Source organism: Patella vulgata, chromosome 7 (genome assembly GCF_932274485.2).
Source record: "Patella vulgata chromosome 7, xgPatVulg1.2, whole genome shotgun sequence".
NCBI lineage: Eukaryota > Metazoa > Mollusca > Gastropoda > Patellidae > Patella > Patella vulgata.
The window spans coordinates 55446189-55462393 of record NC_065885.2 but is presented as its reverse complement, the minus strand read 5'-3'; the positions used below and the strand labels follow the sequence as shown (position 1 = coordinate 55462393).

General features: G+C 35.6%; 3 protein-coding genes across 3 annotated transcripts; 2 read left to right on the top strand and 1 right to left on the bottom strand.

The window, feature by feature from the left end:
- The first annotated feature begins 735 nt into the window (after nt 1–735).
- LOC126826829 (mitochondrial potassium channel) lies at nt 736–4294 on the top strand. The gene is made up of 2 exons (XM_050555935.2): nt 736–1015; nt 1699–4294. The coding sequence occupies exons 1-2, from the start codon at nt 817–819 to the stop codon at nt 2550–2552; spliced, it is 1053 nt and encodes a 350-aa protein (XP_050411892.1). The 5' UTR covers nt 736–816; the 3' UTR covers nt 2553–4294.
- Nucleotides 4295–4727: 433 nt separating this feature from the next.
- Nucleotides 4728–7485, top strand: LOC126826827 (calcium/calmodulin-dependent protein kinase type IV-like). Its single transcript, XM_050555934.2, has one exon. It carries the CDS (start codon nt 4819–4821, stop codon nt 5881–5883), a length of 1065 nt encoding a protein of 354 aa, XP_050411891.1. The 5' UTR covers nt 4728–4818; the 3' UTR covers nt 5884–7485.
- A 1352-nt stretch (nt 7486–8837) lies between these two features.
- Nucleotides 8838–16077, bottom strand: LOC126826836 (non-structural maintenance of chromosomes element 3 homolog). The gene is made up of 9 exons (XM_050555943.2): nt 15920–16077; nt 15353–15475; nt 14449–14512; nt 13039–13121; nt 12038–12138; nt 11488–11570; nt 10838–10880; nt 9430–9607; nt 8838–9070 (listed from the first exon to the last, which is right to left on the bottom strand). The coding sequence occupies exons 1-9, from the start codon at nt 15956–15958 to the stop codon at nt 8975–8977; spliced, it is 810 nt and encodes a 269-aa protein (XP_050411900.1). The 5' UTR covers nt 15959–16077; the 3' UTR covers nt 8838–8974.
- Nucleotides 16078–16205: the final 128 nt, after the last annotated feature.

The following is a 16205-nucleotide window of genomic DNA, read 5'->3' as shown; positions in this document are numbered from 1 at the left end:
TTGGAAAATGCTAAAAATCCACAAATAAAGTGTAATGAGCATAACCGTTGAATAACGCCACATAAATTAAAAGTGTTGATTGTTGAGTTTTCACTAAATAATTTGCATGTGGGCCTGCGCCAACAAACATGTAAGGTAAGGCGCGTATAAAAGCCAATAATTTTAATTTAAATATTAAAATAACAGGATTAAAATTGCGGAGTCAGTTTCCTTAACATTTATCTCCGGCTTATTTATGGTTGCCAACGTTTGTTGAGTCCATTATTAAATATTATACTAAAACTTTAGTAAAACGGCTAGAAGTTCACTACATTAGGATGGGCTCGGCTTTCGATATTTATCTAAATAAAAATTCTATCATAATGTTTAGAGTCGAATAATTGAGTTGTAAGGCTATAAGTTTTCAGATTTTTATGGTGATCGACCACGCAACGCGACCATAAGACAGGTTGACAGACTCTAAATAACTTTCACACACATGACCACAGGGCGCGGCCATATTGGAAATAGAATACGGATTGACTACGACTATACACAAATTGCGTCAGCCAAATTAAATAAACACTTCGATCTGCACTTTTATATTACTTCAATAGTATTTAGTTGTTGAGATTGAAATACACAAGACATCATTATATTTTATGATTTCCTGATATGAAAGACTCGGTTCAATTCAATGTTGATCCGATAAATTATTTTCTGTAGTCAATCCGTTTTATTTTGTACAGGAAATGTCCCAAGCCCATACGTCAGTCTTGGGGTTAAAAAGATGAAGTTGTATCAATTTAGTTTAGTGGTATAAATCATAAATATAAAATGGCTTCTCTGGCAATGATGCGTCTTAGAATACCACATATCTACAGACAATGTTATGCCTCAAGACTGTTAAGTAGCTCAACAGCATCCAGTCCAACTACCTCTATTCCAGATCGCCTGGGCCCTGTGCTTCAAGCATATGAAGACTTTGTTGGTTTAACTGAAGTAAAGGAGGCCCAGAATAATGTCATACAGGCAGGTCTAAATTTCATTTTCTCAAAACCATTCATATGCCTATGGCTAGGTTTTCCATAGTTATTTTAGTAACAGATTCTTATTGGGATAGAGAGCGAAGCTAAGAAGGATCCGTTACTAAAGTAGGCTACCGCAGTACCGGGCAACAAGGTTTTCCAAACTGTGGGAAATCTCTCAAGAATGAAGAAGAGCATAATTATTATGTGATGTCAAATTCCGAACCCTATCACTGTGCACATACTAGTTACTTTAGTAACAAAGTCTTAGAGTTGAGAGCAGGGCTCTAAGACTTTGTTACTAAAGTAACTATGCACATGCCAACTCGGGTAATGAAGACTGACTCCCACAGAAAATGTTAAAAAAAAAAAGTCCCACTTGTTTGGAATATGCCCTGGATAAGGAGCAGTCAGCAGAAATAATTGCATTTTAGCATCGATCAGAAACAAGGAAATTTGGCCCATGAAAATGGCTAGCTTTTATTATAATGAAATATACTTTAGTTTTTGAATTCTTTGGAGTGGGGTGGGGCTCCACTACATCTCCAGTCCTCCACGACCACAGAAAAATTTGTTTGTATCTTTTGTTGATGCCCCATTTTGAGGGTGTTGTTATTTGATGACAGTGTGACTTTGTGTGATGTACACTTAAAGGTTTCTAACGTTTCTTTAATTCACATTTTTCAGGCAGAGAAGAAATTTCTAGCTATTCAAGAAAAAAGACGATTAATACAACAAGATATGTCTGTTATTCAGTCACGTTTAAAATCAATAAGTACTGAATTAGATAAAACCAACCGAGGTGATGACAGATATTTAGATCTGGTGAAAACGGAACACTCTATCATACGTGAAGAATATGAAATGATCGAGAACTTGAAGGGCACAGAAAAATCAGAGAGAGAATCTTTTGCGTTATTAAGTGCCGCTGTTCGAGAAAGTCACGAGAAAGAACGTGCTAGAGCGGAGCGCACTAAGTATTGGTCTATTATTGGTTCAGTTATTGGAGCTGTTATAGGCATCGCAGGAACTACTACTAACAATTATCTACGTATGAAAGAGTTACGAGGTATCGTGTCTGAGTCAGTTGAAAAAGGAGATGAATTTAAGAATACGGCCGTTCAGTTGGTTGAGGTGGTGGGTTCACAGTATAAGAAGATGGATTCATTTATTGGAGATTTAAAAACGGCTCTGGGAAGCGACGCTAAAACTCTTAAATTAGAAAATGTCAATATCCCCGCTATAAATAATCTAAATGAGCTTACTGAACATACAGAACAAATATTAAATAGTGTGAAAAAACAGGAAACAATTTTAGATGCAGAAATGAAAGACATTAAAAAATTGTTAGGTATAGAGAAATCAACGATAAGTGATCAAAATATTGTGTACGTAGGACCAGAAATAGAAAGTATGTTGAAGAGGACGGAGGATAACCTGGAATGGAAAATCAAATTAAATTCTTTAGCAACTGCTACAGTTATATATGGTGCTTTAGCTTTAACAATTCCGGTATTACTGTCTATTTTTAATGGAGGGTCATGATAATACATAGACTGCTAATTTAATCATCATAACTAGTTATTCTGTGTTAATGACTTAGAAATCTTTATCATAGTCCCACCCTACTGTCTAGAACTCTGTGATATATTAAGTGATACAAATGATGAAGAAAGACAAATGATGAGATTTGATGTGTTGTTGGTGAAACATTTTCTCGGAACCTGTCTTATTACAGACTAGATAAAAATAAACAGTTTTTGTAATAAAAGTAAAAACATAGATGTATATATAAGAAGTGTCTCCATCCATGCCCCAAGATACCCTTCACTTCTAACAGGGCAATATGTTGGACCTTGAATTCCTTTTAATCTTGGAAGTAGTGTAAGGAATTCTATTCCAGTTGTGAACACCTGTACATCCACAGATAAATGAAGATTAACGAAGATTTATCAGCAATTGAAATATAGAATCTAATGAAGGTCTTTGGTTTGTTTTCTTGTTTTAAATTTGTTCCCACTCTGTATACATGTATGCTTGTATACTAGTGAAATATCAATAAGCTTCTGGTTGCTAATTATGACTATGATATTAACTAATTATTTATGATTTAAAAAACTAGGTACACATCTAAAGTAGCAATGTTGATATTAATTTAAAAAAAAAATTAAATACAATTTCCATCTTGGCATGGAGTTAAATACTATGTTATGGCCATCTACTAACATAGAGTCTATTGTATTTTACAAACCTCCACAGTCCCCAAATACAAAGATTATTCTAATATAAATTGGCAACCTAATAAATGTTTGTTGAAAGTAAGTGAAATTATATAGAGATAAACCTAGAAATTAACAGAGAATAGTGCAATTAGCAAGGCGTATTAAACTTGTGAATATTCAACATTTAGTATAATATTCTTTATTTCCTATGATGAAAGACTGACTAATGACAACAAGTCATTCCAGCTTATTAAATAGATACACTGTAGTAGATACTTTAAAGGAGCTCAATCGCTCATATTTGGGACCTAGAAATTGATTTACATTCAATCGTTTCACTGTACTTTCTAATCGGTTGTGTTCGACGAAATGCACCAGTAATTTGATTGGATAATATTAGATTGATTTTAGTGCTTAGCCAATCAATGAAGTATTTGGATTTTATCTTTAGTTAAGATTTCGAGAAACAGGGCCCAGAAGTCTCAATCGAATGGCAATCTCTAGCGTCTGGTTTTTCCATTCTACAATGATAGTATTTATTGCGCATGCTCTCCAGATAAGAATATGGTGTCACTATTTGACATGACTTTTTGAATATGTCTAGCCTTGTTCTTCAAGTCATTTGTTACAAATGGCGCTGAAATGCATATTATACACGATTCGTGTCTCAATGGTAAAATGTTTATTTTGTCTTAAATATTAGATATCAGAAGCCCATCTTTTCCTGGTAAGATCACAGCATCAATGTTGATTTAAATTGACAAATAATTTGTGTTTTCAATGTCAAAGTCTTTGAATGATTTTGAGTTAGAGACTTAGCTACTTTGAAATTGAATAATAATGTGTAAGTGATCTGTATATTATATATATATATGTATTTGTTATGGAATATCCTATTTGTTTTTGACATTTGCCAAAGTTGTCATGTAATTAGGACTACAAACATTCTAATTAAATTCAAAATAATTAATCAAATAATAATTTGCATATTGGTCTATTCAATATTATAGTAGAAGATTTGTATTATATTGATAAATTATGCAAATATAAAAACATATTCAAAGACACATGTATTTTGATTTTCTTCATTTATATACCTTACACACTATGAGAGCAAATCTGGACAGTACATGGAAGCAACTCTGACGAGCCCCTTATTTTAGATACAGCATAAAACCTTGTGAAAACGGCATTATTACAGATTTTAGTGTCCAACACAATTCCCTTAAAAGAAACCGACTTTTTTTAAAAAAGAATTTATTGGTTGGATACCAGAATCTTTTCCAGGTAAGGTATCGTGTTAGAAAAATAAAATAAAATGTGGAATGATTCTATAAAATGCGAGTAATTTAATGAAAACTAAAATTTGGCCAGACCCTATCTGTTACCGTGCCTGAATGGCCGATTAATGACGTTTATATTACCTGTATAAGTATTCATATGTGTTAAGGGGGATAACTCCTGCCAATGGCAACTTTGTTTATTTATCATAGCAACGACCTGCTATTAATTAATTAGAACAACAGGGGACACAGTTTGACAGGTGCGACGACAGACAATACAATTGAGTTATTTTACGAAAGATTAAAATGTCTGTGGAACAATATTGGATCTCGGAAAGCATCAAGGACAGATTATTTGAGGATATCTATAAACTTGGAAACGATTTGGGTCGAGGTGCGACTTGCCGAGTTAACAAATGTGAACATATTGGAACTCGCCAATGTTTGGCAGCGAAAATAATTCCGAAAAAGGTCAAGAAAAAAATAGTTAAAACCGAAATAGGAATTCTTTTGAAACTGAGCCACCCAAATGTAGTCCGTTTAAAAGAGGTGTATGAAACGCACGATGAAATTATTCTTGTTTTGGAATTGGTTACCGGTGGTGAGCTATTCGACAGAATTGTAACCCAGGGACACTATTCGGAAAAAGATGCCGCGAAAGCTATTAAAGATGTTCTAACGGCTGTTGCGTATCTGCACGATAATGGAGTTGTTCATAGAGACCTCAAACCTGAAAATATATTATACGAAGACCTAACAGAAAATTCATCGCTAAAAATAGCCGATTTTGGATTATCCCAAATTATTGGTCCCGATGTGATGATGCATACCGTGTGTGGTACGCCTGGATATTGTGCCCCGGAAATTTTAAAGGGACAAAAATACACCAAGTCCATTGACGTATGGAGTATCGGTGTGATTACCTACATTCTGCTCAGTGGTTATGAACCTTTCTTTGACGAAAATGAAAGGGTAATGTATAAACGCATCATGAAAGGAGATTACAATTTTGATTCGGAACTCTGGGAAGATGTTAGCGACAATGCTAAAGATTTGATCCGAAAAATGTTGACAGTAGATTCAAAAAAAAGGATTACTGCTGCCCAGGCCTTAAACCATCCGTGGGTAAGAGGCACTGCCACCAAGGGTGTCCACATGGAAACCACGGTTTCCAACATCAAGGAGTTTAATGCTAAGAGGAAATTGAAATATGCAACAGAGACCGCGTTAGCCGTGTCAAAAGTCGCACAGTTAATTCCCAAGGATTTGTTTTCAGCAATGTTGGACGATAGTAGACAAAACAATGAAGCTGGGGAAATGAAGATAGATGTTGGCACCATCAACGGCAGTGTTGAAATCGCGACAAAGTAACTAAAGTAGGCCTATATATGTATATACGACACAGTTCTTTTTACACAAGCCTTTAGTTCTATTTGTTCTGCAGATGATGGAATGAGATTTAATTGTGTTGACAGTCCTGATGAGTTACTGAGTGACAAGATTAGTGTCATATCTAATATAAATGTTTAATATAAAGTGGAGATAAAATTTTCACCATGTATATCATGGACTGTGATTTATTATATATTGAGGGGAGTTGGGATGGCCTAGTGGTCTAGAGTGTCATGCTTTGACCTCTAGCTGGCCAGTCACCTCTGGCTTGCGGTTATGGTTTCAATCCCTGGTGTGAGCTTTGTGGCTTGGAGATAGGGGCCCCTTTCTCAACCTCGTTGGTTTACTCCTGGTACTCCGGTTTCCTCACACAGGAAAGATCCCTGTGCGTGCGCTAAGATTATGAAAAAAAAAGGACAAAAAAGACAACTTGTCTGCGATATCACCTTTGGTGGAAGCTGATGTTAAACACTAAGAACAACAATTTTATATATTGACCAACCTGATGTGTGACAACAAATAGATGACACACCCAATGTAAATGTTTGACTTAAAGTGAAAATAATTCGCTTGCGCGTAAGGGTCTTTAGCAGTGGGAGGAAACCGGAGGACCCAAAGAAAACCCACGAGGTTGGACAGACGACCCTACTCCTTGTCATGTACAATTGGGGATTCGAAACCACACCAGTTGACTCAATGACAGGCCTTATGATACAACAAGCTCGTGCTAACCATCCACCTCCCCCCCCCCCCCCGCTAGTTTAAAGTGGGAGTAAATTGTAGATAATAGCCTGAAGGCAACAGTTTTTTTTTGCTTTCTCCTTCTAAATTAGGTCATTTCAGGACTAACATATGGTTCAATTTTATTTCTATAATTTGCTTGTCTATAGGGATCTTTAACAGTTGGAGGAAACCATATGGCCCGGGATTGAAATCACATAATTTGGCTCAATGACAGACCTTATGATCTAAAGTGCACATGTAAGACCACTCTTGCTTCTTGTGATCGATCGGAGCTATACATATAGGGTCACTTGCCTAACCTCCTGTCTCCGACTCTTGGGTTTGTTGCCCCCCCCCCCACCACTTTGAAAACCCCTCCACACAAGAAAATTATCAATCTAGATAGTTGAGTGGATGTTAAAGCCCAATTCTCCCACCTTGCCCTATACAGTTTTGGGTTACAGAGAGAGAGAAATGAGGTTTGATGTCCGTCTACTCAACACAAACTAGGCCATTTCGGGACTAACATGGTTCAATTTTAGCAGTGGGAGGAAACCGGAGGACCCGGAGAAAAACCCATGAGGTTGGGCAGGTGACCCTACTCCTTGCCACGTACAACCGAGGAATCAAAACCATGCCAGTTGACATAATGACAGGCCATCCAACTCCACATTTTGGGTTAGCTAAAGCCACATGACTCTTCAAATGAAGAAAACTATTGAGGAATGTTACTTATAAAGCATACTGTGATATTTTTAGTCTATGTACATATTTGTATTTATTGTTAATTACTTGAGTGTTTTATTTATTATATAAATGTTCTGTTATTTAAGAATATTAAAATGATAGTCATACCTACTCTTGTCTTGAAAATCAATTTGAAAGAAATTTTATATAATTTGTAGCAAGAAAATCTTCACTTCAAGACAACAATTTTCCATCCGTTTACTGGAAAGAATGCACTCTACAAATTTTATAATTTATATTAAGATAGAAAAATGTAATTTCTTGTAATATCAACTTATATAACCTTAGTGTGGACACGACAAATCCAATTATTGAAAATACAGACAGTGACCTACCAGTACTTACAAGCCATAATACATCTCTGTTTCTCAGCTATTAAATAGACAGAGAGAGAAAGAGAGAAAGAAATGGGGTTTAACTCCACTTGACACAAACTAGGTCATTTTGGCACTAACATATGGTTCAATTTTATTTCAATAATTTGCTTGCATGTAGGGGTCTTTAGCAGTGGGGGATGGCCGAATGGTTAGCATGTGTGTGCTGTATCATAGGGTCTGTCATTGAGTCAACTGGCGTGGTTTCAAATCCCCGGTTGTACGTCACAAGGAGTGGGGTCGCCTGTCCAACCTCATGGGTTTTCTCCAGGTCCTTCGGTTTCTTCCCACTGCTAAAGACCCCTATGGGCAAGCGAATTATTGAAATAAAATTGAGCCAAGTGTTAGTCCCAAAATGACCTAGTTTGTGTTGAGTGGACGTTAAACCCCATTTCTCTCTCTCTCTATAAAAGTGTGAACTACTAAATCTAAGAATATAATTTGTTTTTTACTGATTAGTTAATATCCATTGTGCCAAAGAAGTTTTTCATTGGCAAATTTAAAGAACACAAATTTATTAAAGTCACTCTTTTGTCGTTTGAGTGAATTGGAATCCACTGTAAACTACAATGGTTTAATTTAATTTATAAAGAAATGATGAATTGAAAATTGTGCAACTTTCAGCCACCACTAGGATCAAACCTGGGAACTTCTGATTTATGAGATAATGCCATACTCACTGAGCCACTGCAGCTTGTAAACAGACGAAAACTACAATGATATCGAAGTTGAATCTCTAAAGCGGTGGACACACTAGCCGAATGATTCTGCCGAATCGTTCGGCCGAATCAATCGGCGTCGAAATTCGCCTAGTGTGTCCACTGTCATTCGTCTGAATTTATATTCTGCCAAATGATTCGCCAATCACCACTCATATCGAGAAGTCATGTGATAGATTGAAGACATAGATGCCGCCATGTTTAATCATGTGACGTGAAAGGTGATGCAATCGACAGGTTGAATCGGGCGAAGCATTCGGCTAGTGTGTCCACCCATTCGGCCGAATAAAATTTGGTGCCGATTGGTTCGGCCGAACGATTCGGCTAATGTGTTCACTGCTTAAAATCAACATATGTGATTTTACACCGATTGAATTGAAAGCACCGACTTTATCTTTAATATGTAAATATACCATCAACAACTCAGTCTGATTACAATAAAATACACTGTTTCTGCTTCTTAAAGAAGTCCTGGTCAACAATTTATATACAAGTCTTAAAGCACAATTAATTTGAATTTGCTTGGGATACTTCCATTTCTTCCTCGTTTTCCTTATCTTGCCACTGAGACGTCCATTGTTGTGGGTCGCTCACATCATACATCTACAAGAATATTACAAAAACATAAATATTTGAGTTCTTTTTCAAGCATGTTGAGGCTTTTAGAAACCTAATTATTAGTTTTATTGCCAAAAAGGATCAATGTTTATAATTTCTTGTCCAAATGTATCTAGGAGGAACTGCGTCTCAGTAACTATAGCACTGGCCCACTAGAAATGAAATGGGGTTTAACGTCCTACTGTTCTGCTCCTACACTAGCCCACTAACCAGGTCGCCCTGGGAGCAAAGTGATCAATAATTCTGGAAGTTACTATCAGAAATCACTGAAATTTAATAGAATCTCACTAATTTTAGCAATATGTACAGGTGTGACAGCAATAGGTATAATCCACTGTTCTTACCTGACTCACAAAATGCAGAATGTTTCTTTTTGAGGTTTCTGCTTTCGCTCTTTGTCCCCATTTAAAATCGTAGACTAAAGGATCAGTCTGAGGTTGTCTTATATATTCCAGATAACCTTGACGTACAAATTCTGTAGTTATTAACTTTTTTACGTCTCCAAATGTTTCATGTGGTACCCTAAAACAGACAAGCATAATACAGGTTAATCACAGACAGCAAAATTAAATTCCTGGTACAAGTTTTGCTTGGCTGGTTTAGTGTCTCCTGGCCATTTACTACTGCTTTATTCTTCATAGTAGCTCTGAACACCAAATGACGATCCTTGCATCTGACAAGCAAGTTGGATGCACCGATGGACACAATATACATCCTCATTAAAACTGGGTGTATAAAAAAGAAACACATTCATAATAACAAATCACTGAAATTTAATTTTTACATTATACTGTTCTTAATGTGACTGAACAAGATGTTCAATTTTCATAAAATTCTTATATTTCAATAAACGGGCATTATGCAAGAGCTAAATCTGCCTATTGCAGGTCTTCCTTTAGGCCTGAAATGTTATATAAACTATTAATTAGACATTTATTAACAAAACAAGACTATAATCAAATCTCGATGGCATTTAATACTCGAGATTTTAATTAGATTAGAACGGTTCGCCATTTAAAAATTTTATTTAAAAATGGAAAAGCGAGGCTAAATCTTGAATATATCAGTACCCTGGTTACCACTATGCATGCATCTTGTCAAAACTACAAACACGGTCAGATCTTTATATAAATCTTACATAATGTATCTTAAGCCACGATATCACATAACATCAAATTTGTTGTAAAGATATATATATCCAGGCAAGGACACATGTTAACACTATTTAACTGTAGAAATATTACAACATAATATAGAACACAATCACTATTTACAGTGACGTTTTGTTGAGGGGGGGTTGGGTGGCCAAATGGTTAACGCGTGGATCAGGTCTGTTATGTCAGACATCTACATCCTTATTTCAAATTTATATTGATAATGTGACTCTTCATTAAGATATCTCAATTTCAAATAGGGGGTTTGGGTGGCCGAATGGTTAACGCGTGCATGTTGTACAATACAGTCTGTTATTGAGTCAAGTGGTGTGATTTGAATCCCTGAATGTACGTGACAAGGAGTAGGGTCGCTTGTCGAACCTTGTGGGTTTTCTCCAGGTTCTTGGTTTCCTCCCACTGCTAAAGACCCCTACGCACAAGCAAATAAATGAAATAAAATTGGACATTAATTCCCATTCCTCTCTCTCTCTCTCAATATTATCAACGAAACATCACTTTAAAAATAAAATAATAAATTGTGTACCATATTATGTTATTGTGTTTAAATGCCGCTAAAAGATGTATAAATATTACTCACTCTGGATCTATTCCTAGTTTTTTCAATGTATGCCACATTTCAGCTGTTAAAACAAAAAACAATATTGATTAATAAACTCAATACTATGTCCAATAGACTCATTTATATAAAAAAAGTATTGATTAATAAACTATATATAATGTTTGATTGCCTCCTTTCTGTAATTTATGAAATAAATACCAGTCATCAAATATATTACCATAAAATGTAAGTATAAATATATATTCATCACCCAATCAAGCATCAGTCAGGTATTGATGGATTCATTCAATAAAAGAGATAAAATTTGGTTTAACTGTAACATCCTACATTTCTGCACAAGCTAGGCTAATAAAGTCAGACATATGCCAGGGATAATACGCCAGCACAGTGGTGTTTCACTTACTCTTCATCAAATTACATCTCTCAAGGGTGTTCCTTGTTTTTTTTGTGACATTTCGAACAACTAGATGCTTTTTTTTACAATTGCCAGGCCATTTGCCCTGCGCCAGACTGAAAAATCCATAGGAACAGCTTTGACGACAACTGTATCAAACCTGGGATCTCCTGATTATTGTGTCATGGCCGTACTTACTGACATCCCCTCCCCTCCTCCTCCCCATGGCTCCGGACCACAGACAGTAAACTAAGATGTATATATTTATACTTACAATCTTGCATTATGTTGTTGTTCATAAATACTAAACTTAAAATAATCATCAATAGACCCATTCTAGTGTTGTCTTCCTCAGGCCTGCATGTAAAAACACACAATTTAATATATGTATACAATATAACTACCAGTAACATTCCCTATAAAGTCTGGGGGGAAATGGCTCGCGACGGGACTGTTTCAAGGAAAACAAAAGTCGTTATGTGTCGATTATAAAATATTCCTATTTCAAAAAGATATTTTAAGTCTGTGATAAAAACAGAACAATATTGTGATGTGGCACCATTTTAAAAAGCATGTATATATATAGTATATTATATGTTAAATAATCCAGCTGCGGAAAACTCAATATTCTCAAAAAAAAAGCAAATGACACAGATAAATTAATCAATTGTTATAATTACTGAATGATAATTTGTAAATATATTTTTATGCCTCTGCTACACCTTAAAATCTTATAATGTTTAACAATAAATGGCCCAGTATGGAAAAAGAAATAATTTAAATGCCCAGAAAGTTATTATTTTGAATACAGAAGTAATTCTTACCATACTACATTAGGTTTATCTGCATCTATTTCATATTTACTAATTAAAATATAACTTCCTTTCTGTTTGTCTTGTAGCTCTATTACATCAATACCAAATATCTAGAATAACATATTACAGAGACTTAACAAAAATCATATACACTATGTTTTCAAAATAAACATGATGTCTCAGTCATCAACATCATGTGCTCATGTCTTAAAAGTCAAATTTGTTTAAATGGAAACATAAAAATAATTAAATCCTAAGAAATTTCGAATTAGCTAGAAATACGAACAAGTCGCGGAGCCTCAAGTCCAAGTCGAGTCCCAAGTCACCGCACCTCGGATCCTGATCGAGTCCCAAGTCGCCACACCACGAGTTCGAGTCGAGTGCCAAGTCGCTAACTTTAATACTGAGTCGAATAGAGTCCCAAGTCTTCACAAAGACCGAGCCCGAGTCTAGCCCCAAGTCGCCGACTTTAATACTGAGTCAAATCGAGTCCCAAGTCTCACAAAGACCGAGTTCTGTTCAAGTCGCCAGTTCATCAAATGAGTCAGCAATTCATGACGAATAAGGTAAGTTAGAGTCATGCCCTCTCACCGTGACTCGAAAGCTCTTTCAACTGCTGAGTCCAAGTCGCAATAAATATTTCAAGTCGGGTACCAAGCCGGGTCATTGATGTGACTTAAGTCAGACTCTAGTTCCCACCCCTGTCAGTAAGGTACCTTGAATGGTTTATGAAATATGGTAGTGTGCTAGTTCTTTGGGGTGCCACAGTTATTCATGACACTTTGGCGGTTTGTGGGGGGGGGGGGGTCAAGGGAGGACTAAATAACAGGCCGTCTAAGTACTATAGGCTTTTTAAATTGTTTAACGAGCATTTAGTAACTTTGCTTGATAAAGACGAGAGAAACATTGTCGAAATGTCACTCAAAATAAATCTTTCAAGTAACTTGTATTCCATATAATTGTCATGTGTTAAACTAAAGGGTTAATATAATATAAAAATAAATTATTACATCAGCTAGTTTCTCTGAAGCTCTTTTCATTACTAAAGGAAATGCCTTATTACTTGTATCTTTTAATACCACTTTGTTAATATCTGAAACAAATATTTCAATATACATGTAGATTATCTCTATACAAAAATATAGTAAACCTCGTATAAGTCGGATCTTCGCTCAACTTGGATAAAATCGTTTGGACCCTTTGATCCTGCACGATTTTCTTATTAAATTTCTGGGTGCAAGTCGGATCTTTGCTCAACTCAATCAAAATGTTCGGTCCATTTGATCTAATTCCGGATTTTTTCCTTCGCCTAAGTTGGATCGGCAGTATTTTCACATATGCCCCTCTCCGCCAAATCCAAATACAGGGCACTGCAAATCGGCCATATAAGACGAAACGAAATTGGAATTTTTTAAAAAATTTGATTGTTATTGGGCTAGGCAAAGCAATAATTGACTGAAGTTTCTCAGCTTTTCAATGATTCTAATTTTTCCCTGTCCCAGCTTATCTAAATTTCGTTTTGTCTTATATGGCCGAACCATGTAAATCCGTACGCCACCCAACATCTAAACCTCAATGGCATCCACCAAAGCCATTTAGCAGAAGGTGACACATTTTTAACAGCATGTTGTGTTGCACATACTGACTCTAGCGAAATAAGCAAGGTCTTATTTTCTCACTAAAATGTTTCTTTACATTGTTCAGGCGTTCATAGAGACTGACACGTGACCGTTTAGCAGTAAAAAGTTGCCCAGTAAAATTGACTGGAAACCGATTTTATTTCGACAAGGATTCAATAGGACGTTTGCTGAACGTACAGGGCGATAATGAGACCTACGTCCAGAGCTGAACTAGGTCTTCGGCTAACTCGGATCTTCGCGTAACTCGGATAAAATTTGTCAGTTCATTTAGATCCGACTTATGCGAAGTTTACTGTACTAAAAACGTTGCATCTTTTCAATAGATTAAATATGTTGTGGTAAGAAAATGCGGTCTCCAGGCTAGGTAAAAAAAAAAATACATTTTCAGCAACAATTTTCATTTTATTGTTTTCATCTCAAATTTCACTATTCAACATGCCACTGAAAAATCATCATCTGCTGTCCTGCTTAATGCGGAGACAAACTACCAGGCGGATTTGATATTTACTTTGATGAAAAGTACAAACAGGAGAATATCTTCTGAAGAATGAAATGAACATTGACATGGCACTGCTGTACTTAATATTTGATCAGCTATTCATCTGGGGCCTGTTTCACGAAATTTTAACTAAGATCAAATCTAAATTAGATTGGATAATATTAGATTGATTTTAGTGCTTAGCCAATCAAATTTGAAGTATCTACTAAAATTTGGATTTTATCTTTAGTTAAGTTTTGATAAACAGGGTCCTGTTTCTTAATGACAAATTTTCTACTCACCAACTTTTTTAATTGGATATTTCTTTTGATCCATAATCAGAAGATATTGTACTAGATCATTCACCTACAATTAACACATAAAATATTATCAGTAAAGCAGCTGATTATCGTTGGAGGAATTTAGAATCCCTTGCAAACTACAACTATACCATTCACAGCACCGGTACCAGTTTAGTTCTGAGAATAGCATCTCATAAATATTCCATGTATTTAAATATGTAGTAGGCTATATAAGTTTAGAGATTTGCATAGCAACTAGAGAGAGACAAATAAAGAAAGTGTAGTCAGTAGTTCGTTCTGATTATACTAATATACTCACACAGAATAAAGGATATTACTTTAAAGGAGCTAAATCGCTTATATTTGAGGCCTAGAAATTGACCCAAATGGGTCGCAACGCATATAATAATGTAATCTGATTGTATATAAACTGATTTACATTCAATTGTTTCCATTTTGACTCTTAATTTCAAATCAGTTATGTCCAGCAGTGAGCGAAATAGGGCATGAGTCTCAACCGAATAGCAATTTCTAGCGTCTGGTTATTCCAGTCTATTGCGCATGCTCTCCAGACAAGATATGGCGTCACAGTTTGACATGAGTTGTGGAATATGTCTAGCCTCTTTCTTTCTGGTCACTTGTTACAAATGACGCTGAAAAGCACTATGTTACAAATGACGCTGAAAAGCACTATGTGTACCAATGGTAAAATGTTTATTTTGTCTTAAATATTGGATATCAGAAGCCTACCTTTTCCCGGTAAGATAACAACATTAATGTTGACTTGAATTGACAAACAATCGTATTTTCAACGTGTAAGACTTTGGATGATACCTTTAACTTCTTAAAATATACAGCAATTAAAAGTTTTCTTTGTGCATCAATAAATGTCATGATTTAATACCTTTAATTCTAATTCTTTCTGATCTAATTTGGCTGCTGCTTTTTCTGCCTGTGTTAAGCTTGTAGCTTGACTCTGTGACGGATTCTGACTTGCTTGGCTTTGAGATCCTGAGGGCAATTCATCCTTCAATAAATTGTTTTTTTATTAAAGATACATTATGAGAGATTCGGTAACGAGTTAGCAGTTCTCACTACAATAGTTAAAAACTAGATAATGTAAAGGCATTTTGGTGAAAATTTCATTCTCAGTAAATTCAAACTCAGTAAAATTTGGGAGTTCAAAGGGTTAAAGCACATATCCACTTTCAGTTTCCCATGATCCCATTTCGTCATGTAAACATTTGAGTTGAATAATAGCCTTCCAGCGCCTTCCAGCCTGATTTTGCAACACAAAGTCCAGCTCATTTATATTTGCAAATTTACTTTAGGAGTTCAAAGGGTTAAAATCACAGATCTACTTTCACTTTCCCATGATGCCATTTTATAAAGTAAACATTTGAGTTGAATAGTGCGCATCCTGCCTGATTTTGCAACATAAAAGTCATCCATATTGACATCATATACTAACCTGATTCGATTTTCCAGATGGCTGTCGTGTTCTTCTCATAATTTCGCACTAAAGTAAAAGTTCCAAGATAATCTAATAATCTAATAATGTGTTAGATTTTTGTTTGGCGGGAAGTAGTCTCATTAGGCGCGGTTATCAGGTCTTGTTTTAAGTACTGGATAACTGAATACAAAGGCTTGCTAAACATTTGGAACTGGCTATGCATCGAAACAAAAGAAACAAATAAAATGAAATGCAGCTGACACGTAACATGAAGTTTGTGTTAAATAGAACGAATATATGAATG